General features: G+C 43.3%; 1 protein-coding gene across 3 annotated transcripts in view; it reads left to right on the top strand.

Annotated features, from left to right (window-relative positions):
• Positions 1-1,536: 1,536 nt before the first annotated feature.
• pkn1b (protein kinase N1b) overlaps positions 1,537-21,942 on the top strand; it is a 41,253-nt gene continuing 20,847 nt past the window's right edge. Inside the window, exon 1 of one of the 3 annotated variants that reach the window (XM_015048187.1) lies at positions 1,537-2,037. In XM_015048187.1, the coding sequence (XP_014903673.1) occupies positions 2,011-2,037 (27 nt within the window). In that variant the 5' untranslated portion in view covers positions 1,537-2,010. Of the gene's footprint in view, positions 2,038-17,679; positions 17,867-20,284; positions 20,657-21,942 lie in introns of those variants that run through there. The other 2 variants (XM_015048186.1, XM_015048185.1) reach the window with 2 other exon arrangements.

Below are 21,942 nucleotides of genomic sequence, written 5' to 3'. Positions count from 1 at the left end.
GTTGGGCGCCACCTTGTGTACAAAAATAAAATACATCTGACAAGTTTTGAGTTGAATCTGCTGTATTCAAGGCATTTAGTATGTTTTTCTTAATTCATTACATATGAAATATCAAAAAAGACTAAGGAACATATTTGAAAGTTCTGTATCGTGCAGGAGGACATTGTTGTTTCAGAAAGTCACTTGGTTTTCTCAACTACCTTCTAAAAATAAAGCACAAAAAATAAACACAAAAAATAAACACAAAGATTAACAAGTAAGTTAATCTTCAAATTACAACAGACAGAAAAGAGCAAACCTACAATGACAAAATGCAATCAAATTTAATCAACATCTTTACAGATATAGATTTTAGATGGATTTTTTGATAACATGTATATATACATGATTAGTTTAGTTGGTTATATATATTGCGATTTTGTGATTAATCTCTTTTTTTTTCTTCACTTTCCATTGGGAAAGTGTTTATGAGTTTAGTTTGTGAAATATTGCTTCATTTTTATAGCATCCACAGTGATGCTCCCAATTGAATGCCTAGACCAATGTTCCTCAACCCTGGTCCTAACCCCCCCGCTCTGCATGTTTTAGATGTGCCTCTATTCCAGAACAGCTGATTGAAATGATTGCATGACCGTCAAGTACTGCAGAAGCCTGTTAATCACCAAGAGATACCATTCAGGTGTGTGGCAGAAGGGAAATTCCTAAACCATGCAGGACAGGGGGCGGTGAGGACCAGGGTTGAGAAACACTGGCCTACTCGGTTCTTTTAAAATTTCCACAAGCTTGAATTTTTTAAAATCTTCTCTGAAGATTTAAAAGTACAATTCTTCTTGAAAAATAAAAGTGAAATTTAGAGTTACTCATCCCGCTCTTCTCAAGGGCTGAGTTTGCTTATGCATTGGGCCGGTTCTGGTCTAAAATACTGCTTTAAACAGTGATGGACTCCACGCACCAGCTTTCTCCGATTTTTTTCTTTTAATGCTGTTTTCATCCTGTCATCAGACACACACGCAGCAGAGCTTTAATGTGATCAACAAGTGGCAGCAGGGGGCGCTCGGCTGCCGCAGTGAGGATTTCCAGCTGCATCAAGCTGCGCGTGGAAGCCAGAGATCACAACATAAGCAAACTGTGTGAAATTCAAAATAAAATCATCATCATTAGTTTTATTTATAAAGCGATTTAGCGCCAGCCACGACTAAAACAAAGTGCTGGACATGGGAGATAAGATAAAGGAAAACAACAAAACAAAGTGACAAAGCTAAGCACACAACAGAGTAGCTGAATTAAAAAACACAAAACATAACAAAGTAGTAAAACAAATAAAATCATACCAAGAAACGCCAAGAAAGTCAAGTCACAGTTGGGTTGAATGGCAATGAGAGAAAATAAGTGTTTAGAAGAGTTGTTGTTTATTATTTAAAATAAGTATTTCATTTACTAGAATTCGAAATCGACATCTGAAGTACATCTCACGACCTTTATTCTGAAGGCCCATTCCGGAAGTTGTGCTTGTACATTCTGCTGGTTTGACCCCTCCCTCGTGCCCCTACCCCCCTTACAGCATCAGCCGCCGGCTCCCAGCTCACCGCAGAGCCGAGCAGCGACGCACCGCCTCCGGCGGGGGGAATAACATGGCTCCAGGTAACCGCAGCGCGGAGAGTCCCGGCGAGACCCGGCGGGGTTCCGGCTCCTGTCCTCTCCGACGATGAGCAGGAAGCCCCGCAAGCAGCCCTCGCTCCCTCCACTACCTACACTACCGGACTGCGTGATGCGGACCCCCCCGTCCAAGAGTTGACGTCCTGCCGCTTGGAGGTGATGGTGTCCTCGCCCCCTCTGCTCAACCTTCCGCCGCGCTCCAGACGTTCGGGATCGAAACAGTCACCGGGACTTGCTGCTTATTTAAACTATTTTTATTCTAATATTGACGGACTTGAGAGGAAAATTTCTACTATGACCCGACGGCCATAGCCTGAGCTAAAGATCATTGAAGTCATCTGATAGCTGGAGCTCATGATGGCCAACAACAACGAGCTACAGGTTAGTTTTTCAACTTTTTATTTTTTAGGCTGCTCTCATATCCAGTCAAAGTTGTCTATTTCTAATTACTTGAAGGGCCTTTCAAAAGTTGTCGCTCTTTAAACTTTTCCGACATCTCGACAGTAAAAGCCACAAAAGTCAATGTAATCTATGTGAAATTAAAATTAATCAGTGGTTTACAAAACCCACATCATAACTTTGAGCTAATCCATTTATCTGTAGTTTTTGCTGTAAGGTTGTGGTTGTTGTCTTGCTGGAAGGTGAACTTCTGTGCCAAACTTTTACAATCTGGATCTTCCTGTGTCTGTTGGAGAAACACAGCCCCACACCATGATGCTGCCACCCTTTGTGTTTCAATCTGTGGGTGTTTTCATGGTGATTTCATTTGATTCTCTTCCAGGATTATTATATATTTTGCTCAGTTCATCTTCCAAACAACTCTTACCAGCTCCCCCACAGCATGATGCTACCACCACCATGTTTCAGTGTGGTGTGAATTCATTTCATTTCATTTATTCATTTATTTAAGCGGGACAATGCATGCAAACATAGAACAGAACAAGTAAGTAAGCTGAAATTTTGCATTGCGTTTGGATGTAAAACTGTTTATTATGCCCTTATCTTGAATTCAGTTCAATTTAAAAAAATACTTTTTGTCCCAAAGGGAAAGTAAACGTTGTAAATCTAATCATCCAACTATCTTCAAAGTATCTTTGCGTATAGTGATGCTGTGGGGCAAAGAAGGACCTCTAGTAGCAGTCAGTCTCACATCGAATCTGAAGAGGCCTCTGACTGAAGACTGTCGCTAACAGCTCAGTGTCTGGGGAGCCGAGAAAATATTTTTTTTTTTTTTTTTTTATTTTTTTTTTTTTTTTTTTTTTTTACAGTTCTGCTCCAGTTTATGGCCACGTGAAATTCCAATAGAATACATTCTCCACAAATTAAGTGTTCAGAAACAGAAAATTAAGTGAATCGATACAATTTATTTATCAATTCACCATTAAATATCTGTTAAATATCGTGACAAAGTTGCTAAGTTGGCAACTTGGCAAGATTGAGGTGACTTTTGTTAATTTTCCAGTCTGTCAGTCAGTCCTCTCTCAAGAACGGAGCTAAAGGGGGCGATGGCTGATTTTCACACCTTTGGATAAGATCAATTTCTCATTTAACTATCAGCCAATCACCCAAAACTACAGCAATCAGGACCCATTTTTTTTGTTGTTGTTGTTTTTGGTGCATCCCCAATATATTTTGAATCATGGTGTCATCAGAGTTCACAAACAGTCAGTGGCGAAGAGTCTTTAAATGAGGAAATTTCTTGGAGGGGGGAAAAAAAACTGCTGAGTTCCCATTCTGATTGTGACTCCTCAGCAGTCCTGCTCCATCACAAATGTGTCGCACAGACAGAAATAGTCACAGTTAAGCCAACCGCGTTTACTTCCACCGTCCCTCTGGGGGCTCGCCGGATCGGCCCGGTTGAACTGACCCCATGTGAGACGCAGCGTTCATCCTCAGGTGGAGTTGTGTGAAGCATGCTGGTGTCTGATTTAAGGCTTCCAGTTACGCTGGTGTCACTGGAGGAGGTGAATGTTAAAAAATTCAAGGCAGCGAGTCGCTCCAGAGACCTCGGACCCCCGGCCGCCCGCAATTGCTCTGAGAGGGCAAAATGTCACAGCCGCAGAAGCGTACCTCATATTTCCTGTTTCTGTCTGCTCATGTTAGCCTGCATGCGTTTGGTCTTTTCACTCTGTAATTCTGCAAACCGCCAGGCAGCCGGTGTGAAGATAAGAGATGTAAAAATAAAAGAGAGCTGTCGCGTAGTTCCCCCCCGGCTCAGGCTGTTCCGGGATCAGTTTGAGTGACAGAGCGATTCTTCCCTGAATGGAGAAGGTGTTTTCAGTGTTTCCTGGAAGGCTGTGCTGCGCATGTGGGCATGTGGAGGAACGCTAACAGCTGATGTGGGCTGCAGGGAGCCTTGGAGCGGGATATGGTGCAGCCTACAACAACGCCAAGCAGCACTCCACAGCCGTGTTATTCTCAGTTTGGGTTTAGTTTCCACTGAATGCGAGTGTTTTCAGTTAGCACGACTCACACCGTGTCACAGACTTATAGATGTAGTGTTTTCCCAAATGTATTCATAACCTCGAACCATTTCATTAATGCTACAACTGCAGCTTTCTTTTCTGCATTTTACTGACATGTGGTAGAGCTACACTCAGGAGTGCATAAATATGAAAGTGGAAGGAAAATTGTATGTTGTTTGTGCAGTTATAGACAGGAAACATGTGGCATGCGTTTGCGTTCAGGCCCTTGTTCTTCTCACACCCCAAAAAAACACATCTGACTGCCATCAAAAGTCACAAATGAGACTAAAATAGAACTTTTTGAGCTATAGTGGACCCTATGAAATGACAGGATTCAGGTACTAAGATTAGCTTAGATCAGCAAATACTTGAGACCCCCTCTAAAAATACTATAGATGCCTGTTTTAATAGTTCACACATTAAATATACCTTATTAAGCTTTAATATGCACAGTGGAAACTGTCTAACCACTACCACAGAAGCTAATCTTTACAGTCTTCCTTATCTCTGCTTTTCAGCCAGTCAGCAGCAAGGAAAATAAATGGTGCTCCTGCATGGACAGACACCAGCCAATAGGGTGGCTGGTGTTTGTCGGGTGCACCGATTGCAGTTTGCTGGCCGATCGCCGATCTTCACGATTTTGGCCAAAAGCTATTTTTTTCTCTCTGAAAAGTTGTTAAATATGGTGAAAAAGTTGCTTAGTTGGCAACAGTGGGGTGACGACACGTAACCGTGTACCTGCAGATGCGACCAGGTTGGCGGGTGTCTCAGTCAGACCTCCCTCAAGACAGAGCAAAAGGGGACAGTGGCTGATTTTCAGACCTTTGAGGCGGTAGATAAGATCAGTGGATGAGATCAGTTTCTCATTATAGTATCGGCCAATCGCCTTTCTTTGAAAATTAATCTGTGCCTCCCCAGTCGTACTTTGACAAAATATGGAAAACTTCAATGAAGGGACAGTTGGACATAAAATGTATGGAGCATGTCTGAAAATTGCTAACTGACCCTTGCACTGATTTCACCACACTGTGAAATCAGTTCATTTCTTTGAGTCACTTCCACCTATTTCTTGTTCTCGTCTTGTCCCTGTTTATCATCCAAGCTGTTTGTTCTTGAGCTAAAAATGTGTTGTTGGAAATACTAGAGTTTCCACTGGGTTTTAGACATTCCCTGCTTCAACACACCCAGTCCAAGTTGCAGAACATAGTGCCACAACGATTAGGTAAATAATTTCTTTCGATCAAGACATACTACAGCCAGGAAACGACTAAAACCTGCAGGACAGAAACAGAGACCAAGTCACTAAGCTGTAGGATTGATTGGCTTTGTCTTGTGCTGAATCTATATAAAAGTCATTTGTCGGTGGCTTGAGCTGAAATTGAGCAGATTCTGCTTGAAATGATGAATTCATCCTCTCGCGGGCATCGTCTCTGTGGGCCTGGAGACGGGCTGATTGAGATCAAGGGGCCACCTCCGTAACGACGATGGACTGGAGCTGTCACACTGGCCCTGGACGCCTCATTGTCATGATTGCACCTGCTCCATTGTGCGCTCTCTTCCACCTATTTTTCCCCAACACATCATCAAGGCCAAACTGATGTCTGAAAATGTCTGAAATGACCCAGTTCTCTTCCTCTTCCTTCCACCCCGCCCCTTCTCCATCTGTTAAAACCCTCTTATCCCAGAGACTATCCGCGTAAAAAGCAGCTGGAGTGCCCGGGTATCTCTGCCATCTCGTCGGCGCTCTCTCGCATCTTATCGATTCGCAGCCTGTTTATGTTTTGGCCCGGCCTCTCCTTCAGGATGTAAAACCCCGGCGACCTGCGAGGCTCTGGGCTTTGAGCCGATTCCACGCACCCTTTGAGGAAGCCCTATGCTCTCCACGGCCATCCTCTCATGAATTCTTTATTTCTGCCTGTTTCCTGCAGTCGATGTCTGGAAGAGGCCCCATAGGTGCATAGAGAGCTGCTGATGCCTCTCCTCTGTGTTTTGAGAAGGAGAAGCGCCCAAATGACTTTTTTATTGATCCTCACAGAGAGTGGAGAGGCAACCTGGCCGGGCTTATGTTCTCTGGTCACGTGTGTCGGAATATACATGCTGCTGTCTCCAGCTGCTACGGATAATAGGATTAAGAGACCATGGACTTCCACTCCATCTCTGACATGGGTGGCATTAGGGCTCGCGGCCACCCTCCCCAGGCTCACGCTCCAACATCCCACCCACCGCCTGCTGCCCAAGTCCAGGATTATCATGTGGACGCACCAATCTGTCTGCCTCCCAGAGACCCCGGGAGACGAGCTTATGGCCACTGTCCATGCATGCCAGTGGACGTCTTGGTGGAGCTCGTCTGCAGGACAAGCTGATTTGTCGTCTTCGGTCTAGGTGAAGTCAAGATGTCTAATGCTGATGGTAACACTGGGAATGCCAAAGAGAATGCCGGGGTTCCCAGACAATCTGGAAAAGTCTGGGATTTGATTTTAGTGAAGAAGATGATGAAGATGGAAAAAAAAATAATTTCACAGTTTTGTTCCACAACCCACAGCTTATATCAGCTGCCCTCAACTCCGGGTTAGGGTTAGGTTAGAGTCCTGCAACTTTTAGATGCGTCTCTTGTCCAACACACCTGAGTCAAATGGCTGAATTACCTCCTCATTATGCTGTCTGGTTCTCCAGAGTCCTGCTGATTTCTTCATTATTGGACGCAGGTGTGTTGAAGCAGAAACGCATTAAAAGGACATTGAGACCTGAATTTGAAGATCCCTAGTCTAGATGTTGAGTCCTTAATTTCTTCCTTTCTTGTGTTCTTTCCTCTCTTATGACTTTCATTTGTTCCTTTCTGCCTCCCTTCTTCAGTTCTTTTTAAAATCTTTTTCTTCATTTTTTTCTCTCTGTTGCCTGATTTGTGTATTTGCCTTTTTCCTTGCTTTCTTCTTTCCTCATGTTCTTCCTTCCTTCCCTGTGCTTTTTCTTTGCTTTATTCCTTCCTTCTTGCTGCATTCCTTTATTTCTTTCCTTGTTTCATTTCTCTTTCCCTCCTTACGTCCTCCCTTCCTTCCTTTAGTCCTAGCTTATTCATTTCCTTTCTCAACCCCTTGCTACTTTTTCCTTTCATTCTTTATGTGGCCTTCCTACGATCCTTCCGTTCTTCCTTTTGTCCTTCCTTTCTTTTCTTCCTTGATCCCTTCTTTCTTTCCTCCTTTTTTTATATGATTTGTTTTTGTGTGGTGCTGGTGGCCTTTTTCCATTTTCCAGCAGTAGAGACAGGAAAGGTAGGATGCCGAGGTCGGAACCTCGACGCCCCTTCTTTCCTCATTTCCTTCCTGTCTCTCTTCTGTGTCTTTGCTTTACTCCTTCTTTCATCTTATTCCCTTCTTCCTTCAGTCCATCTCTTCTTTGTGTGGCCTTTATTCCTTTCCTTCCTTCTGTCCTTACATGTCCACTCTGGAACGATCTGTCATAGATTTTAGGTGAAATAAAGTGTGATACGTTTCAAACTGAAGGACCGAGAACCCTGGAAAGTTGAGTCAGAAAAAGTTTTGACATGAAAAATGTGACAATTGTCCAGCATCCATTCAAGCGGCCCCCCCAGGTCTATCCGGGTTTCAGTGTAATGGCTCCATTCATCAGGTCCAGTTCTGTTCAGCTGACCAGCCCAGACAGCTGCTGCTGCACCAAGCAGCTTCTCTGTGCTGCAAAGATGAAAGAAGAAACCAGCATCTTAAAGACACTGAAGAACCAGCATCAATTTCTAATTTCTGGTTACAATGCTTAGTGAAATAATTGATACCCATTATCAGTTATTTGCAATGTGCCACAAACGTGAATGTTTTTCACTGGGGTTTTATACGCTGGACAAACATAAAGTACAATGAATAGAATAACAAATGAACTGGAAGATAAGTAAATAAAGAAACTGAAACTGATGAAAACAATGTCTGCCTTGGCCAAACATGAAAAATAAACTGCAACAGAGCTTCTTTCAGAAAGTGAAATTAGGAATTCTAAATACAATGTAATACAATGACAAAGTGTGACATTGTTCAGAGCACAAGGCATAGAACTGGACTGAATAGATCTGCCCTTATGGATCGGGCACATTGTCACTGATAGCCGATCTAGAATTTTTTCAATATTGGGACCGATACAAGTATTAACATCGGATTGGTGCATCTCTAATTCAAATACACAAACAGGGTTTTTCTTGTTGAGGTTTTTTTTTTTTTTTGCTCTAGTGGCCTTTATTTGAAGATGCTACGACAGGAAAGTAGGTAATGAGAGAGAGGGAAGACATGCAGCAAAGGGCAAAGGTCACGAGGCCGGGAATCGAACCTGTGGCAGCCACGTCGAGGACTAAAACCTCCTCATGTGGGTTGTGCTTAACCCCTACGCCACCACAGCACCCCGACACAAACATGTTTTGATCTGAACCTTTCCACTGCAGACTCTCTCGCCCAGTCTGCACTCTTTCTCTGCTGCTAACAAACTTAGCTCTGTTCAAGGAAAGCTGCTACCACCAACGGTGTGTTACGACAGCGCTCTGGTGCCCCTTCCCTGTAGCACGTTGCATGTAGGCCGAAAAGTTTCTTATCCAGTTAGAGCATTTTGTTGTCTGTACATGAAAGTGTGAAATCGCGACACTTTGTTTGCCTTTCGTTCAACAATAACTTTCTTCTCGACACTCTTCCACAAAGGTTGTATATGTGGAGCGCAAAACCAAAAACGTCCCTACAACCTCATTCCTGACATGTCTCCTGTGTTTCTTGGTCTTCATCGATTATTAATGTTCTCTACAGCTTAAATTACACACTGGCAGATTTTATTTACATTATTCACAGATGTGGTTGAAGGTGGACTGCCCCCCTCTGGGCTGAGGTTCAGTCTTTGCCTTCTGCTCAAAAGGAGCTGAAGTTTCTTGGTGTCTTGTTCACGGGTGATTGGGGCTTTGTCTGCAGTCATGTGGGCTCTGTTCTGGTCCGTTGTGGTGAAGAAAGAGTTGTGTCAACAAGTGAAGTTCTTGATTTTCCACTCCATCTACATTCTGACCTCACCAGCGGTCATGAGATATGGATCGAGAACAAGATCCTGGATGCAAACGGCCAAAATGAGTTTGAATAGATCAAAGTTTACACATGTTGACTATTAGCAAGCTGACATTGGAGTCTATTAGGAGCATCAGAATAAAGGGGGCAAAACAGTTGTGAGTATTTTTATTTCTTAAAATGTTTGAGGGCCGTTTCTCATCTTACTTCCACTTCACAATTCTGATCCATCCTGTGCTGCGTCGGGCTACGGCATCAAATCCCAAAGAATTAGACAGAATTTTGTGGTTGCAATGGGAGAAAATGTGAAACAATATACGAGCACTTTAGCAAATCCCTGTAGAACGGGATCACAGTGGCGAATGTTACTGCAGTTTACTGAATGACGACCTTAAAGTCAGAAGAATTGATTAAAGGTGTTAATAATCCATGTTCTGCAACCTCTGCAACCTTCCTTTATATAAAAAAGCCATCTTAGCTCTCTCAGCGAATGAGTTAACAGCTTACACAATCTACCTTGGAATGTGTGTCCGCTGCCCCGTTAATCCCCCCAAATCCCTCATATTCCAGATAAATTCTGTCGTCAAATCTCCTTTTGCCATTTTACAACGTGCAGCGGCGCTTTTGCGCTCATGCGCAGTCGCGGAGGATCCAGGCGGAGGCATCGTGAGGCGGGTCGAACCGGTGAGAGCCAGGGTCTCGAGGACCACCTCCAACCCCTTCGAGCGCAAATCTGTCTGCCGCTTGTATGCGAGATGTGGCGACCGGCGTCCGCTCTGCAGCTGGAGGAGGAGCGGGCAGACATGAATGCTGCCTTTTGTCAAAGACTATTTTCTCAAGAGGCCTCAGTGAGTGGTTGCATGTTTGCGCTCCCAACGTTGTCCATTGTGATCGCTGCTGCAGCAAACAGGCGGCCTGTTGTGGAGTCCGAGGCATAAGATGGTACAAAGCTCTGCAGCATGCTGACTGGATCTGCCTCTGTCAGTCACATAACAGCAGCTTTTAAACCTGAGGCAGCTGAGGGAAGGGCAAATCAGGAAAAAAAGAAAAGATATTCACTTCTATACAAATTTAAATGTAAAATGAACAACCAGGCCTGTCATGATAATAGATCTTGCTGGACGATAAATTATCCCACATATTATCGCGATAAACGATGAAATTGTTGTTTTCAAGTAATGTATTGATAATGACATGAAAATGGAAGTTCACTCTCTCAAAGACCTATAAAATAAATAAATAAAAGTAAGCAAAAACACCAACCCTAGAAATGGAAGATGTTTAAATATCCAAAATAAAAGACGACAACCAAAAAATAATAATAAAAAGTGAATAAAAACATGTACAATCAAAATCATAGATAAAATGAATTATGACGTATCTTTAAGAAAATGCTCTTCAAAGAATATGAATAATCAGGAATTTTAATTTATTATGCAATTAATTGATTACTTATTACGACAGGCTTATGAACAACTAGTGTTTCCATGACAACCCCAGTGGATCTATCATCCAGTGGATTTAAACAAAGTTGTTCACCTGTAGTAAGTAAACGAATGACCTGAAATTATATAAATAAAAAAAATAAATAAATAAAAAAAACAATTTAAATATGTTCAATCTGGGTGTTCAATTTCAGGTTTGAACAATTTATGTATTTTTTTTTTTTTTGGTATGAATTAATGTCTCATGAGCAACATAACAAAAGCCAAAGTTATTTGTGAATAATTTACAAGCATCAAAATGAAGCTTATAAAATAACTAAATGTAAAACATTTAAAAGACACCTTCACGCATCTGTAAAGCTTTGTGTCATACTGGCATGACAGAATCTTCAAAGGTTGACTCTTAGATGTCATTATACAGCGGACCCCCAATATGCCCAGCAGAACGAATGGTGCAACCGGATTGGCTGCCTTGAAAACTCCAGCCAATAGCATGTCGAGCAGCATCGCAGTTACGCATTACAGCTTCCCAAGCTGAAATTTAAAAAAATATTTTAGTAAATTTACTTTACCAAAAATGAAAAATCTGCGAACACTGAACCGCCAGTAGGCCAAGGCGTAGTCATGGTTGTGTTTGTAAACGATTCATGTTTATTGAAGCGTATTCAACACTTTACTGCCATCTAGTGGTCATAGTTATGCCAAATTACCAGATTTATATCTGTTGAATTCTCAAATTATATCTATTTAACTTTTAATCTTGGGAGAAAAGTAGAGCTTTTATTTATTAATTGTGAATAAATCCAGGGATTAAATGGTAAAGATTGTCCTCTGACTGTGAGCCATGCTGCTCCATGATGTTCTCACTTGTCTCAGTCTATTTTTAGTGAGTGGCACACACACACTGTTCCCGCTAACACGGAGGAACTTCCTAGCAGAGCGGGTTAAATGAGTGTGTTTCAGTGTAGCGTTCCTTCATAAATGTTCCATAACTCACCGTCCTACACCCCCCCTCATCACCACCACATCCCCCCAGAACCTCAGGATGTAGAACTGAAAGTGAATGAGCTTCTTCTGGACCCGATCCATTACTACATCCCTAACTCCCTGGGCCCGATCCAGACCCCGATGTTGTGTAAATCATTTAGGATGTCCGCCGGAAGATCAAACTGAGGTTATTAAAATGTCGACTCGGGTCTTCCTGCACTCTCCATCGAGTCGACGACGTGCTTTACGACCGCGCTTAGTGCTACAGCAACATCCCAGCGAGTCGCAGGCAGCGGTCAGTGTTGGGAGACGGGGAGTGGAAAATGCCCCCGATGTGTAATGGAATGGCTGTGCAGACGCGACGGTAATGGACATGGAAGATTAAAAATGAATCTGGCAGCAGGGCCGCTCTGTAATGCAGATGATTATCTGTTTTTACTGATGCCGGAGATTACGACAGCGCTAAGTGGGAGAGGAAGAGAGCAACAAGTGTCTTCAGTTTGCTTTGTCCTCCAACCGTGGAGATCTTCAGGCCAGCGCTAAGTGTCTAGCCAAAGTTAATAAAGAACGGTTTCGATCAAAGTGTATTCATGCCAGAATGGCCAAGTCTAGTAAATCTTATTGGAAATCTCTGGCAAGAGCTGAAAATATATGCTCTCCACCTAATCTAGTCAGTGAGCTCCTTTGTGAGATGGATGATCAAATGTTTTAACTAGCAAAGCTGGTAGAGACAATGACTTACAGCCATAGTTGCAACAGAAGGTGATTCTAGAAACCTTTGCTTCAAAGAGTCTAAACCGAGATGCAATGCAACGACTTTCAGACCATGCATCATTTTCCATCTGCTTGAAAGTGAGGTGCGAATTTGTCCCAGTGTGTGATAGTTAATGGTAAATGGCCTGGACTTGTACAGCACTTTATCAAGTCCAGAGGACCCCAGAAGTGCTTCAGACTTTCAGTCATTCACTGATGGTGGTAAGGGATGTCAAACTCCAGTCCTCGGCGGACCGTGTCCTACAACTTTTAGATGTGTGCAGGTCCAATGTACCTGAATCAAATGGCTGAATTACCTTCTCGTGGACACCACTTCTCCAGTGTCCTGTTAATGACCTGATTATGTCGTTCAGGTGCGTTGCACTTTGAAAAACGTCAAAAATATGCAGGGCATCGACTGAAGAACTGAGGTTTGACACCAGTGGCTTAAAGGGGTATGAATACTTTGCAATAGCAGAGAACCGATTACTCCGTTATGGCCCATCATCAATCTCTAAACAAAATAAAACTGACCTGCTGATTCCTATTTTGTCAATTATCTTTTTTGTTTCATCTGAAAATTGCTAAATATAGTAAAAAAGTTGGCAACAGTTGCTGAGTTCCATTACAAATATGCACAAAACCTTGTCGATGTTCCGCTAACGTTTTAAAAACATGATTCCACAATTGCTGTGTTTCCCTTAAATAAGAAACGCAATTAAAATCTCATGTGAATACGTTTGTTCGTTCTTTGGTGGATTATTTTAAAAAAAAAACATGGCATGTGGATAAGGTTGGTTTCTCATTAAAGTGTCGTCTGATTTCTTAAAACTAAGGAAAATCGGGCCAATTTATTGGTGAGTCCCGACTTTGCAAGGCGTTGTAAGTTGCACTCTGAAGGGCTGCCTCGCTGCTGCTCTAAATGTCAACCAACCATCTCTTCCTCTTGTGTGAGGAAGAAACTGTTATTTTTATCAGCTTGTTTCACTTTTATGGGCTCAGGACTGTTGGGACATACCAGGAACAGCTGAGGGTGACATCGCTGCCCAGCGCCCTTCAGATCCCATGAAGACTCGGTTCTGCTCTCCTCTTAACCTCAAACCTTCAAAGCAATGCTCACAATATCACATGGCATCTACACAGCGGTGCAGCATCTCTTCTTATTGCCTCAAGTGACCACAATCAGAACAAGAGAAATCTTGTATTTGGCCGCTTGGTGGTAACATAACCCAGGTGTGTCGCAATCGGGAACAGGAAGGCGCGAAACAACAGGATTTTCATAAATAAAGAACAATTCAAATTCAATGAGATTTAGAAAGTTGCCCAAACAAAGTCCATGAAGAAAAGACACCAAATACATTTAAACACATGCATGCTTCTGTTTTCTTCATTGACAGCAGCAGACCAAAGTCACAGTGTCAGCTATTTTCACAAGCACCGCTGAGCCCCGGGTTCACGCCAACGTCACAGAACGGCTTTGGGAGCCAATCAGAGCTTGACCTGCCAGGCCCAGTGTGAGCAGCTGCGTGGCTCCCTTCCTTTGTGCTTCTCTGTTCCTGAGTAATAACAGCAAAAATAGAACCAGGAGAGGAACACAGCTCCGAACTCTCAACACGTCTGGTTCTTAAGTGACACACTTTTCGGTAGTTCGCCTCTCAGAACTGAAGGACAGTCAGTGAAATATGATTAAACAGAAGTAGCCAACATGTAGTCTGTGGCAGAAGTGTTTAAAATCTCATGACCTTTATTGACATTTTGTCATGTGACGACCACAAACTTCAATGTGCTTTATTAGGATTTTGTGACATTTTTTGCTGCAATCCCAGCTGCGTTCTACCAGTTGTACACATTCAGAGACCGAAATTGTAGATCTAGGCTTTGACTTGGCCATTCTAGCTGCAGTACGCTTCGACATAAACCCTTTTGTTGGAGCTCTGGCTGTATGTTTAGGATTGTGGTGCTGCTAGAAAGTGAAATCTAAAGTCTTTTGCTGTGTCTATCAGCTTTTCTTCCTGGATTACTTTCTTTCTATTAACATTTCTGCCTCTCCTGAAGAAACGCATTGCTACAACATGAGGCCGACATCATCTTGGGCCACCATGGGGACGGTGTGTTCAGACAGATGTACAGTCCTGGTTTTCCACGCAGGGCAACTTCCTCCACGTTTGCTGTGTCCCCTACATGGTTTGTAATTTTGCTAACTGAAGCTGTTGGTGTATCTAAGTGTGCTGTACTCGTGCAGAGTTATCAAATAAATTTGTAGTTTAGTACATTTATGTCTGTGTTTTAAAAATGTTTTTTACGTTTTTTAGTTAACTTAGTGCTATTTTTCTGTATCGGATCGTTACCTGCCAATACTACGGCTCAGATATTGGTATTAGTATCGGATGTGAAAAAGGGGTATTGGTATATCCCTGGTTCAAATGGCCCAGTTAAAGTCCAGATGTAAATCAGTTAAGAGTCGACGGATTGACTAGCTTGAAAATTGGAGTTCTGTTGGAGCACAAACCTCACATTCAGCATGTGCGACTTATCAGTCTTCTCATCTAAGACCAAACAGCTAAACAACTGAGCCGTTTCCCCCCCAAAAGGCCAAACTGCTGCTTTAGCCGGAGACTTGGAGAATTAGCGAACATATTTCACCCAAGTATGTTGCAGCAAACACGGGGCGTTTGTTTGGTGTTCAGTGAAACCGGCCCGCATATTTCAGCTCGTCCCAAAGCGCAGTCCGACCCGCTGTGTTGACATAATGAGAGGCAACGCTTCTTCCTGTTGCTACTCTCAACATGAAGCTCAGGCAGCAGCTCACACTGCTGTTTTATTCATCGCCAGCCAGTCACACTACATTCGGCCTCTGTGTTTGTAGGTTTGTGGGAGATGACATGAACAGAGAGTTAATTCTTGATGCTCAAACTTTTGTGTATTATTTATGCTTTCTTCCATGGTATCTGTCACTTTGTTTCATGAGAAGTGTGTCTGTCTGCTTGTGTTTGTGTGTGTATACAGAGATTAACCGACCCCTCCCGACGCTCGCAAACGTCAACCTCCAAACAAATTCCCTCACCCCCTCTTAACCCAAATCCGTGAATAAGGCTGTGTCCAGACAGTGACGTTTGAGCAGAAATTAAAGTTTCTCTTTATTCGCCCAATAACAACCAGGAAATGCCGACTAGAGGCCTGGAACTGGAGTTCATGGCTTTAAGGTCCAGCATCTTCCCACTAACACACCCGTTTCCATCACCGGGCATGTCTGCAAAAGTCCTAATTTCAATATTACACATTGTTATGTTATTAGTGAAGGTACATCTTCAAAAATTAGTTGGTTGAAAAAGTTGAATATTTTTTGTGACCTATTTCAGAAAGTGAAGCTCAAGTATAGATTCAGTCCACAGAATGATAAATGTGACCCTTTATTTCTCGTCGTTTTGATAATCATGGCTTACAGAAAAACCAAAAATTGAGTGTCTCACAAAATGACATTACATAAGATCAACAAGTAAAGATGTTTTAAACAGAAATGTCAGGCTTCTGAAAGCTGTGTTCACTGCTATGCACAGATGCTCTTTGCTGTTGCGCCTTTTGCATGAATTGCTGCATCAGTGTGCTTGTTCTGCTGGAGTGTAATGGAGGCCCATGTTGCTGTGATACGTGTCCTCTGGTTTTCTGCATTGTTGGGTCTGGTGTCCCAACAAGGGACAGGTGACTGCGTTGACAGTGGAGTTTATCAAAGTCATTGGACCAACATCAGCAGATGACATTGAACCCCAAACTGCCCCTTACTGTGCCTGCAATAAGTATGTATAGATGAATGGTAATTATGTTAAAAGCTGTGCATCAAAATCCTAAAGGAGGAAAAAGAAGCAGAACCCAAAAAATAAAGGCAAACAAAAAAAAAACCCAACAAATTTCTAAAACTATTTTCAAATGATTCCAAAAGGGACTCATCAGTGAGATGTCCAGTGTTTTTGTAGACCATTTCAAAATAACTGGTTGGTCAGTAGCATGGCCTTCCTACACTATTCTGCTTGATTCTCATCTCCCTTCCATGCGCCGTCCGGGATTTTTCTCATTGAGCTCAATTTCTTACGATGGACTTTGAATCGGGCCATTCAGTGAACAGAAGGACGAATTATGAACGACGACATCAGGTTTGTGGGCTGGAGTTTTGAATTGTGATCTGCTTATCTGGGGTTGTAGTTTGCCAGCGGCAGCAGAGGAAGTGACATCTCGTTTGGCTTGGCATTTCTCTCTTTGCAGTGGGGGATGGTATAAAATTTATAGTGTAGCTTCCTTTACAATCAAGACCTACGTCACATCCTTACCAGGCCTGTTAGGCATGATTGAGGTCATTATTTCTGATAGTCTGGTGGTAGTGCTGCTCCGTGGGGTGAAGATGGCTTCATGAAGGACTTCCAAGGGCTGGGACTGACATCTGATTTTGTAAACCTCCTTTGCCATTCATCCCTAAATGATTTCAGTGGAATTCAGATCATGGGGCAAACAGAATTACCCAGAAGAAAGTCGTTATTCTCCTGGAGGAAGTCCTTTTGTGAGACGGGCATTGTGAACCGCAGCATTGTCCCACTGAAAGACTCGGTCATAGCGGCGCAGACGAGGGGCCTCGGTCAACAGGGATGTTTGACACCCCTGTACAACCTGAACCTCAATTTTTCTAATGGAGGAAAAAGTACCAAGGTTATAATGGAGCCTCCAACACTGAGAAGATCTTGTCATTTCAGTAATGCTGGATGTCATCAAGACTGTCCACATAAACCTTTTTGTTGTCGGAATATGTTCTCCCATTCCCCTGCCCCCAATTAAATAGTTGCATGGTTTCTGGGTTCAGGTCAGAATCTGTAAGGATTTTAATTTAGGTTGAGGATCTATCTAGGGATAGATTCTCCCCCATAATCATATTCTTTCTAAAAAAAAAAAAAGAAAAAAAAAAAGAAGACCTTTTTGTTTTTGACACTGGGGATCTGGGGACTCGCGTCTCTGTAAATGCCAGGCAGAGAGTGACGTAACATGAAACCTGCCTTGTGTTTTGACTTTTTAAGGCTGTGGTAAGCTAATGAACATCCTGTTACAGTTGAAGCGCAATTTAAACTTGTTTGAACGCTTAAGCTCCCTGATGAGGAGGAATAAAATGATTTGACCTGATTTCAAAGCTACCAGCTGTAAGATCTGAAGCACTGTCCGATTTGTTGACATATAGACATCGTCTGTCAGACTGTAACTTTAAGAGCTGTGGCTGTAAAAAAGTGATGTGATCTTAGTTCCTGGTACTGTGGTCAACTCACTTTTAGCTGCTGCCTCTATTTCACTGTGTGACTGCGGGCATCAGAACAGGTCTCGGACATGTTCAAGCGTTCAACTGTCCCATCTAAGCGCTGCAGTGACGATGAGGATGGCTTGGATGTTTGCGTAAAGGAGTGAGTGGCAGTATGGATGCATGGGGGCTGCTATCTCTGCAGCCGCCACTCCAAGGGACACAGCAGACTGCAGGAGGCCCAGCTGCTCGGTAAGGATGTAAATTTAATACCTCCTCATACATGCGTGGCAAGTTAATGCGAGAGATCCAGCAGACAACGAGGCCCGGTCCGCCGCCTGTGTACTGCACTTCATGTGATTTCATTTCCTATTCCCTTTACAGCAGAGTAACAAAGAACTGAATCTGCTACTTGCCTTTCTGCCTCGGCCTGCCTCTGATTGTGGGCATTATTTCATGAGAAATATTCAGTGTGGGCTTCAAGGGCCCGTGACACTGCACTGCTCAGTGTCTGAGTCAGATGAACTCTTGATCTGCTCGTCTCAGGCGGACAGGAAGAGGATAGAAATCAGAGAGAAAAGTGGTCACAAACAACTAGCCAGAGCTTCTCTCTGCCAACTGTTTACTCTTCACCTTGTTTGATTTTTTTGCGAGTTGGCACTTGACTTGCAAGGTCTTGTCTAGATAGGACAACGTGAAAGACTGCAGGTCCTTCCCCCCAACACCCTAACTTGTTGCGCCACAGTGCTGGTCAGGTCGCTGAAAGATTTTTCTTGACAAAAACCACAACCACGGTGCACAACTGCCTGCTTCATCCTCATAAGTCCACTTTGCTGTACGCGTTACCTAAAAGCCTGTGTGACGTAAATGTCGTCATCAGTACCAGTCCACAAAGACTTGCACCAGGTATCCGAGTGCAGCTCAGTGGTTTGCAGCGGCGTTGGGTGTTAGTGTGCCAGGAGTGAGATTAAAGCAGATAGCTGTTTTTTTATCAGTTGGTGGCTTTAGCACACATTAAAAGCTGAAATGCTTTGAGACAATAGATGTTGTTGGTCTTCAGTTTTTGATAGTTTTAGTAGAAATCGAAGGAGAAGAGGTTCAACAATGATCGCTGAGAGAATCGGCCACTGACCTGACCCTGGGTCCTGTTTTCTATAAAATAGTAGAAGTATATTTTTGTAATATTGTGAGTCAAAGCTGTTGATGTGCCCTTAACACTCCCAGTCAAAGGGCGATGCAAAACAAACAAATAAATAAAACTGGATAATATGGCTCTCTAAGAAATGTCTTTATTTATGGTGCGTTCTCACCAGCCCAGTTTAGTCTGCTTTAATCGAACTTCCGTTCATTTACCTAGAAAGTCCGGTTCGCTTGGGGAGATTCGGATGCGCAGTCAAAGTCTGACGTGGACCAACAAAGCGAACTCTGATCCACCGACACACATAGGTCTCGGTTCTGCTGAAGTGAACTCTGGTGCGGTACAAAAACATGCCAAGCAGACCGGAGAGCACTCCAAAAGAAGGAAGCAGACTATCGAACTATAGCGCAGGGCATTGTGGGTAAATACAACCAAAATAAACTTGTGTGCTGCTAGCGCTAGCAAGAGAAATACCTCGGGGTCTTTTGCCAAAGAGTAATCTTCCAACTGCTAAAATCTGACGCCACTCCATTTTTATGTGTTACATAAAGAAGGAGGTTGCGCCTCCTTTGGTGTCTTCTTCAGAGGCTTTTTTGTTGTTTCCTTCAGTGGTTCCTGGTGCAGCGCCACCACAGCCCAGACGGGGGGGGGGAGAGGTTTTTCCATTGGTTTGGTTCGCTTGAGCGAGTGCAGTGTGAAAGCTACCCGCACCAGCTGAAAATATTCCATTTTCAAACCGAGTCTGCTGAACTCTCAGGTGTGAAGACACCATGAAATATTTACTTCTTGTCCTCCAGTGTTGAAACCAGCTCATTTTGGCCCCTAGAAGGCTGCAGTGATACGTGTGTCACTGTCATTCAGCTCAGCTAAAACTGGAATGAAATGACAATGCAGGCTTGTCCAGACTCAGAGAGGCATGTCATGGCATTTAGGTAGCAACAGTCTGAATTATTATTGTATTTCTGCTATGAATTAAAGAAACAAGATCTTTGATTTAGATTTATGTATAACACTTGCATTTTTGCTTGAGGTCATCATACATTTACAATCACAAACACTCAATCATTTTCTTCCACCCTTGTCCCTAGTGGAGTTGTGAGGGGTGCTTTTCCTGCGAGACATTTTGGGCGAGAGGCGGGTCACCCTGGACAGGTGACCCCTGTCCAGGGAATCACAAACCAGTTTAAGACAAAACAGTGTTTTTTTTTGTTGTCCAATTTAAAAAAAAAAACCCATTTCACTGTGGTCTGCGGTGGCCTTATGACCTCATCTATATTCTTGATTTTCCTCTGTTTTGACTCTAATACACATTTAAAGTGAGTAATCTGTCCTTCTCTTCCCTCCCCTCTCTCTCACACACACACACACTCCATAACATCCACGAGCATGGCCTCTGACGGTCAGAGCGAGCGCGTTCTGTCACAACAGCCTGTCTCTGGGCTTCGGAGACCCGGTAGCAGGAAGCAGAGTGACTGCGATCTCTCTCACTTACAAAACCCAGGCGAGCGTGTGTGTGTGCACAGAGTGCACGACGTCTCGCGTTCTATTTGGTAAAGAGCAGAACAGGAAGCAGCGAGGTGGGGCGGCAGTCTCTCTGCTGTTCTTTCCTCCTTTTCTCCATCTCAATCCCCTCGCTCCAGATTTAGCCCTGCGCGTTTTTTTTTTTTTTTTTGTTTTGTTTTTTTCTCCTTTTTTGATTCATGGACATCCTGGATTTTGAAGAGACAGGAATAGCGCAATAGGTTTGCCCAATTGGTGTCAGAGCCTTTGCTGTGCGAGTGTGCGCGTGAGTTAGGCCAGCGAGGAGACCAGCGATGGCCAGCGAGGCCTTACTGGAGGACCTGGTGGGGGATCAGCTGACTGACTCCACGGTACCCGGCGACCAGAGCGACGCAGACTCTTCGGTAGGCGACTTCGGCCGGAGCAGGGCCTCGACTCCGCCACCTGCTTCTGCCTGCGCCTTCTTCCCATCCTCAGCTATGGCCGTCTTTTTCTGTCAGCTTCCTCGTTCTACTTCCTGTCAAAACATCTGCTCTGCTGCTGTGAATCGATTGTGGCGTTTTGTGGCTTTGAGCGGGGTGATCTGTCGCCCCAGCTCGCTCCTGAACTGCTTTGTTGGGGAAACACGAAGGATTAAGTTGCATTGTGCGGAGCAGAAGTGCATCAGAGCAACAAAAACTCTCCCTTCCTGTCGTTCGTGGTTCGCTGCTGGCTTCGCTTTCTGTGCTGCCACGAGCTGCCTGCCCTTTTTTTTTTTTGCCTACCTCATCAGTGTTGAAGTGTGCCAAAGATACGTGTTGTAAAAGTAGAGATGTTCTACAGCAGATCTCTAGGGTTTGTCAGCCTTTGACCCTTTGATACCAGTTGCAGCTGATTCCAATTTTTCTTTTAAGAGCCTTAAGAAAATATCACCTTCTGAAGATAACAGCCTAAAAGTGTTTTGTTTTTGTGTGGCCTAAATCATCTTTTGGAAAGATGTTATAGCGATTTTTTTTTTTAATTCTTTTTTACCAAAATCACTTTTGGGAAAAAATAACTTAGGCCAATATTTTCTGAGGGGCGTGACATGAGAAACCCTTTTTGGTGACACTTTATATGACGGGTTGTGCATAAGACTGACATGACCATGTCATAAACATAACATCTATCATGAACATGAAGGAGTCTTCATGAATGTTTACGACTGATGTCATGAAGTGTCATTCAATAAATAATGACACATTTAATGCAAAGTTGCATTAAAACTTGTATTAAAAGTCCATTAAAATGGTCAAAATGATGCTGAACCTTCAGATCAGGAACTGAACCGTGTGTGTGTGTGTGTGTGTGTGTGTGTGTGCACGTCTTCACAGGACGGATGAGGATGTGCAAGTGTTTTCCACAGTGTCCAACTGGAACCTCATTCTTCCAATGGAAATATGCAACACTGGTTCAAACTCCCGTTCAGGAGCCACGACAGGCTCTGGGTCGCTTTGTGAAAAAGGCCATCTCTGAGATTTCCAAAAAACAAATCTGTCAGCATGTCCACATCCTGAGTTTCTGACAGACAGACGTTAGAAGTCAACCTGTCACATTAAGCAACAAATCAATTTAATCCCATGATAAATTAAAACAAGCTCAATCATTTCCAGTTCCATAATTTAGCCTCTTTCTCTTTTCTCTCTCTACCGAAAATTGGACAACAAAAGTC

Source organism: Poecilia latipinna, unplaced genomic scaffold (assembly GCF_001443285.1).
Source record: "Poecilia latipinna isolate Pla-1442-1.1 unplaced genomic scaffold, P_latipinna-1.0 Scaffold865, whole genome shotgun sequence".
NCBI classification, from domain to species: domain Eukaryota; kingdom Metazoa; phylum Chordata; class Actinopteri; order Cyprinodontiformes; family Poeciliidae; genus Poecilia; species Poecilia latipinna.
Note: the sequence above shows the minus strand (reverse complement) of the source record. Positions and strands in the feature narration are given on the sequence as shown.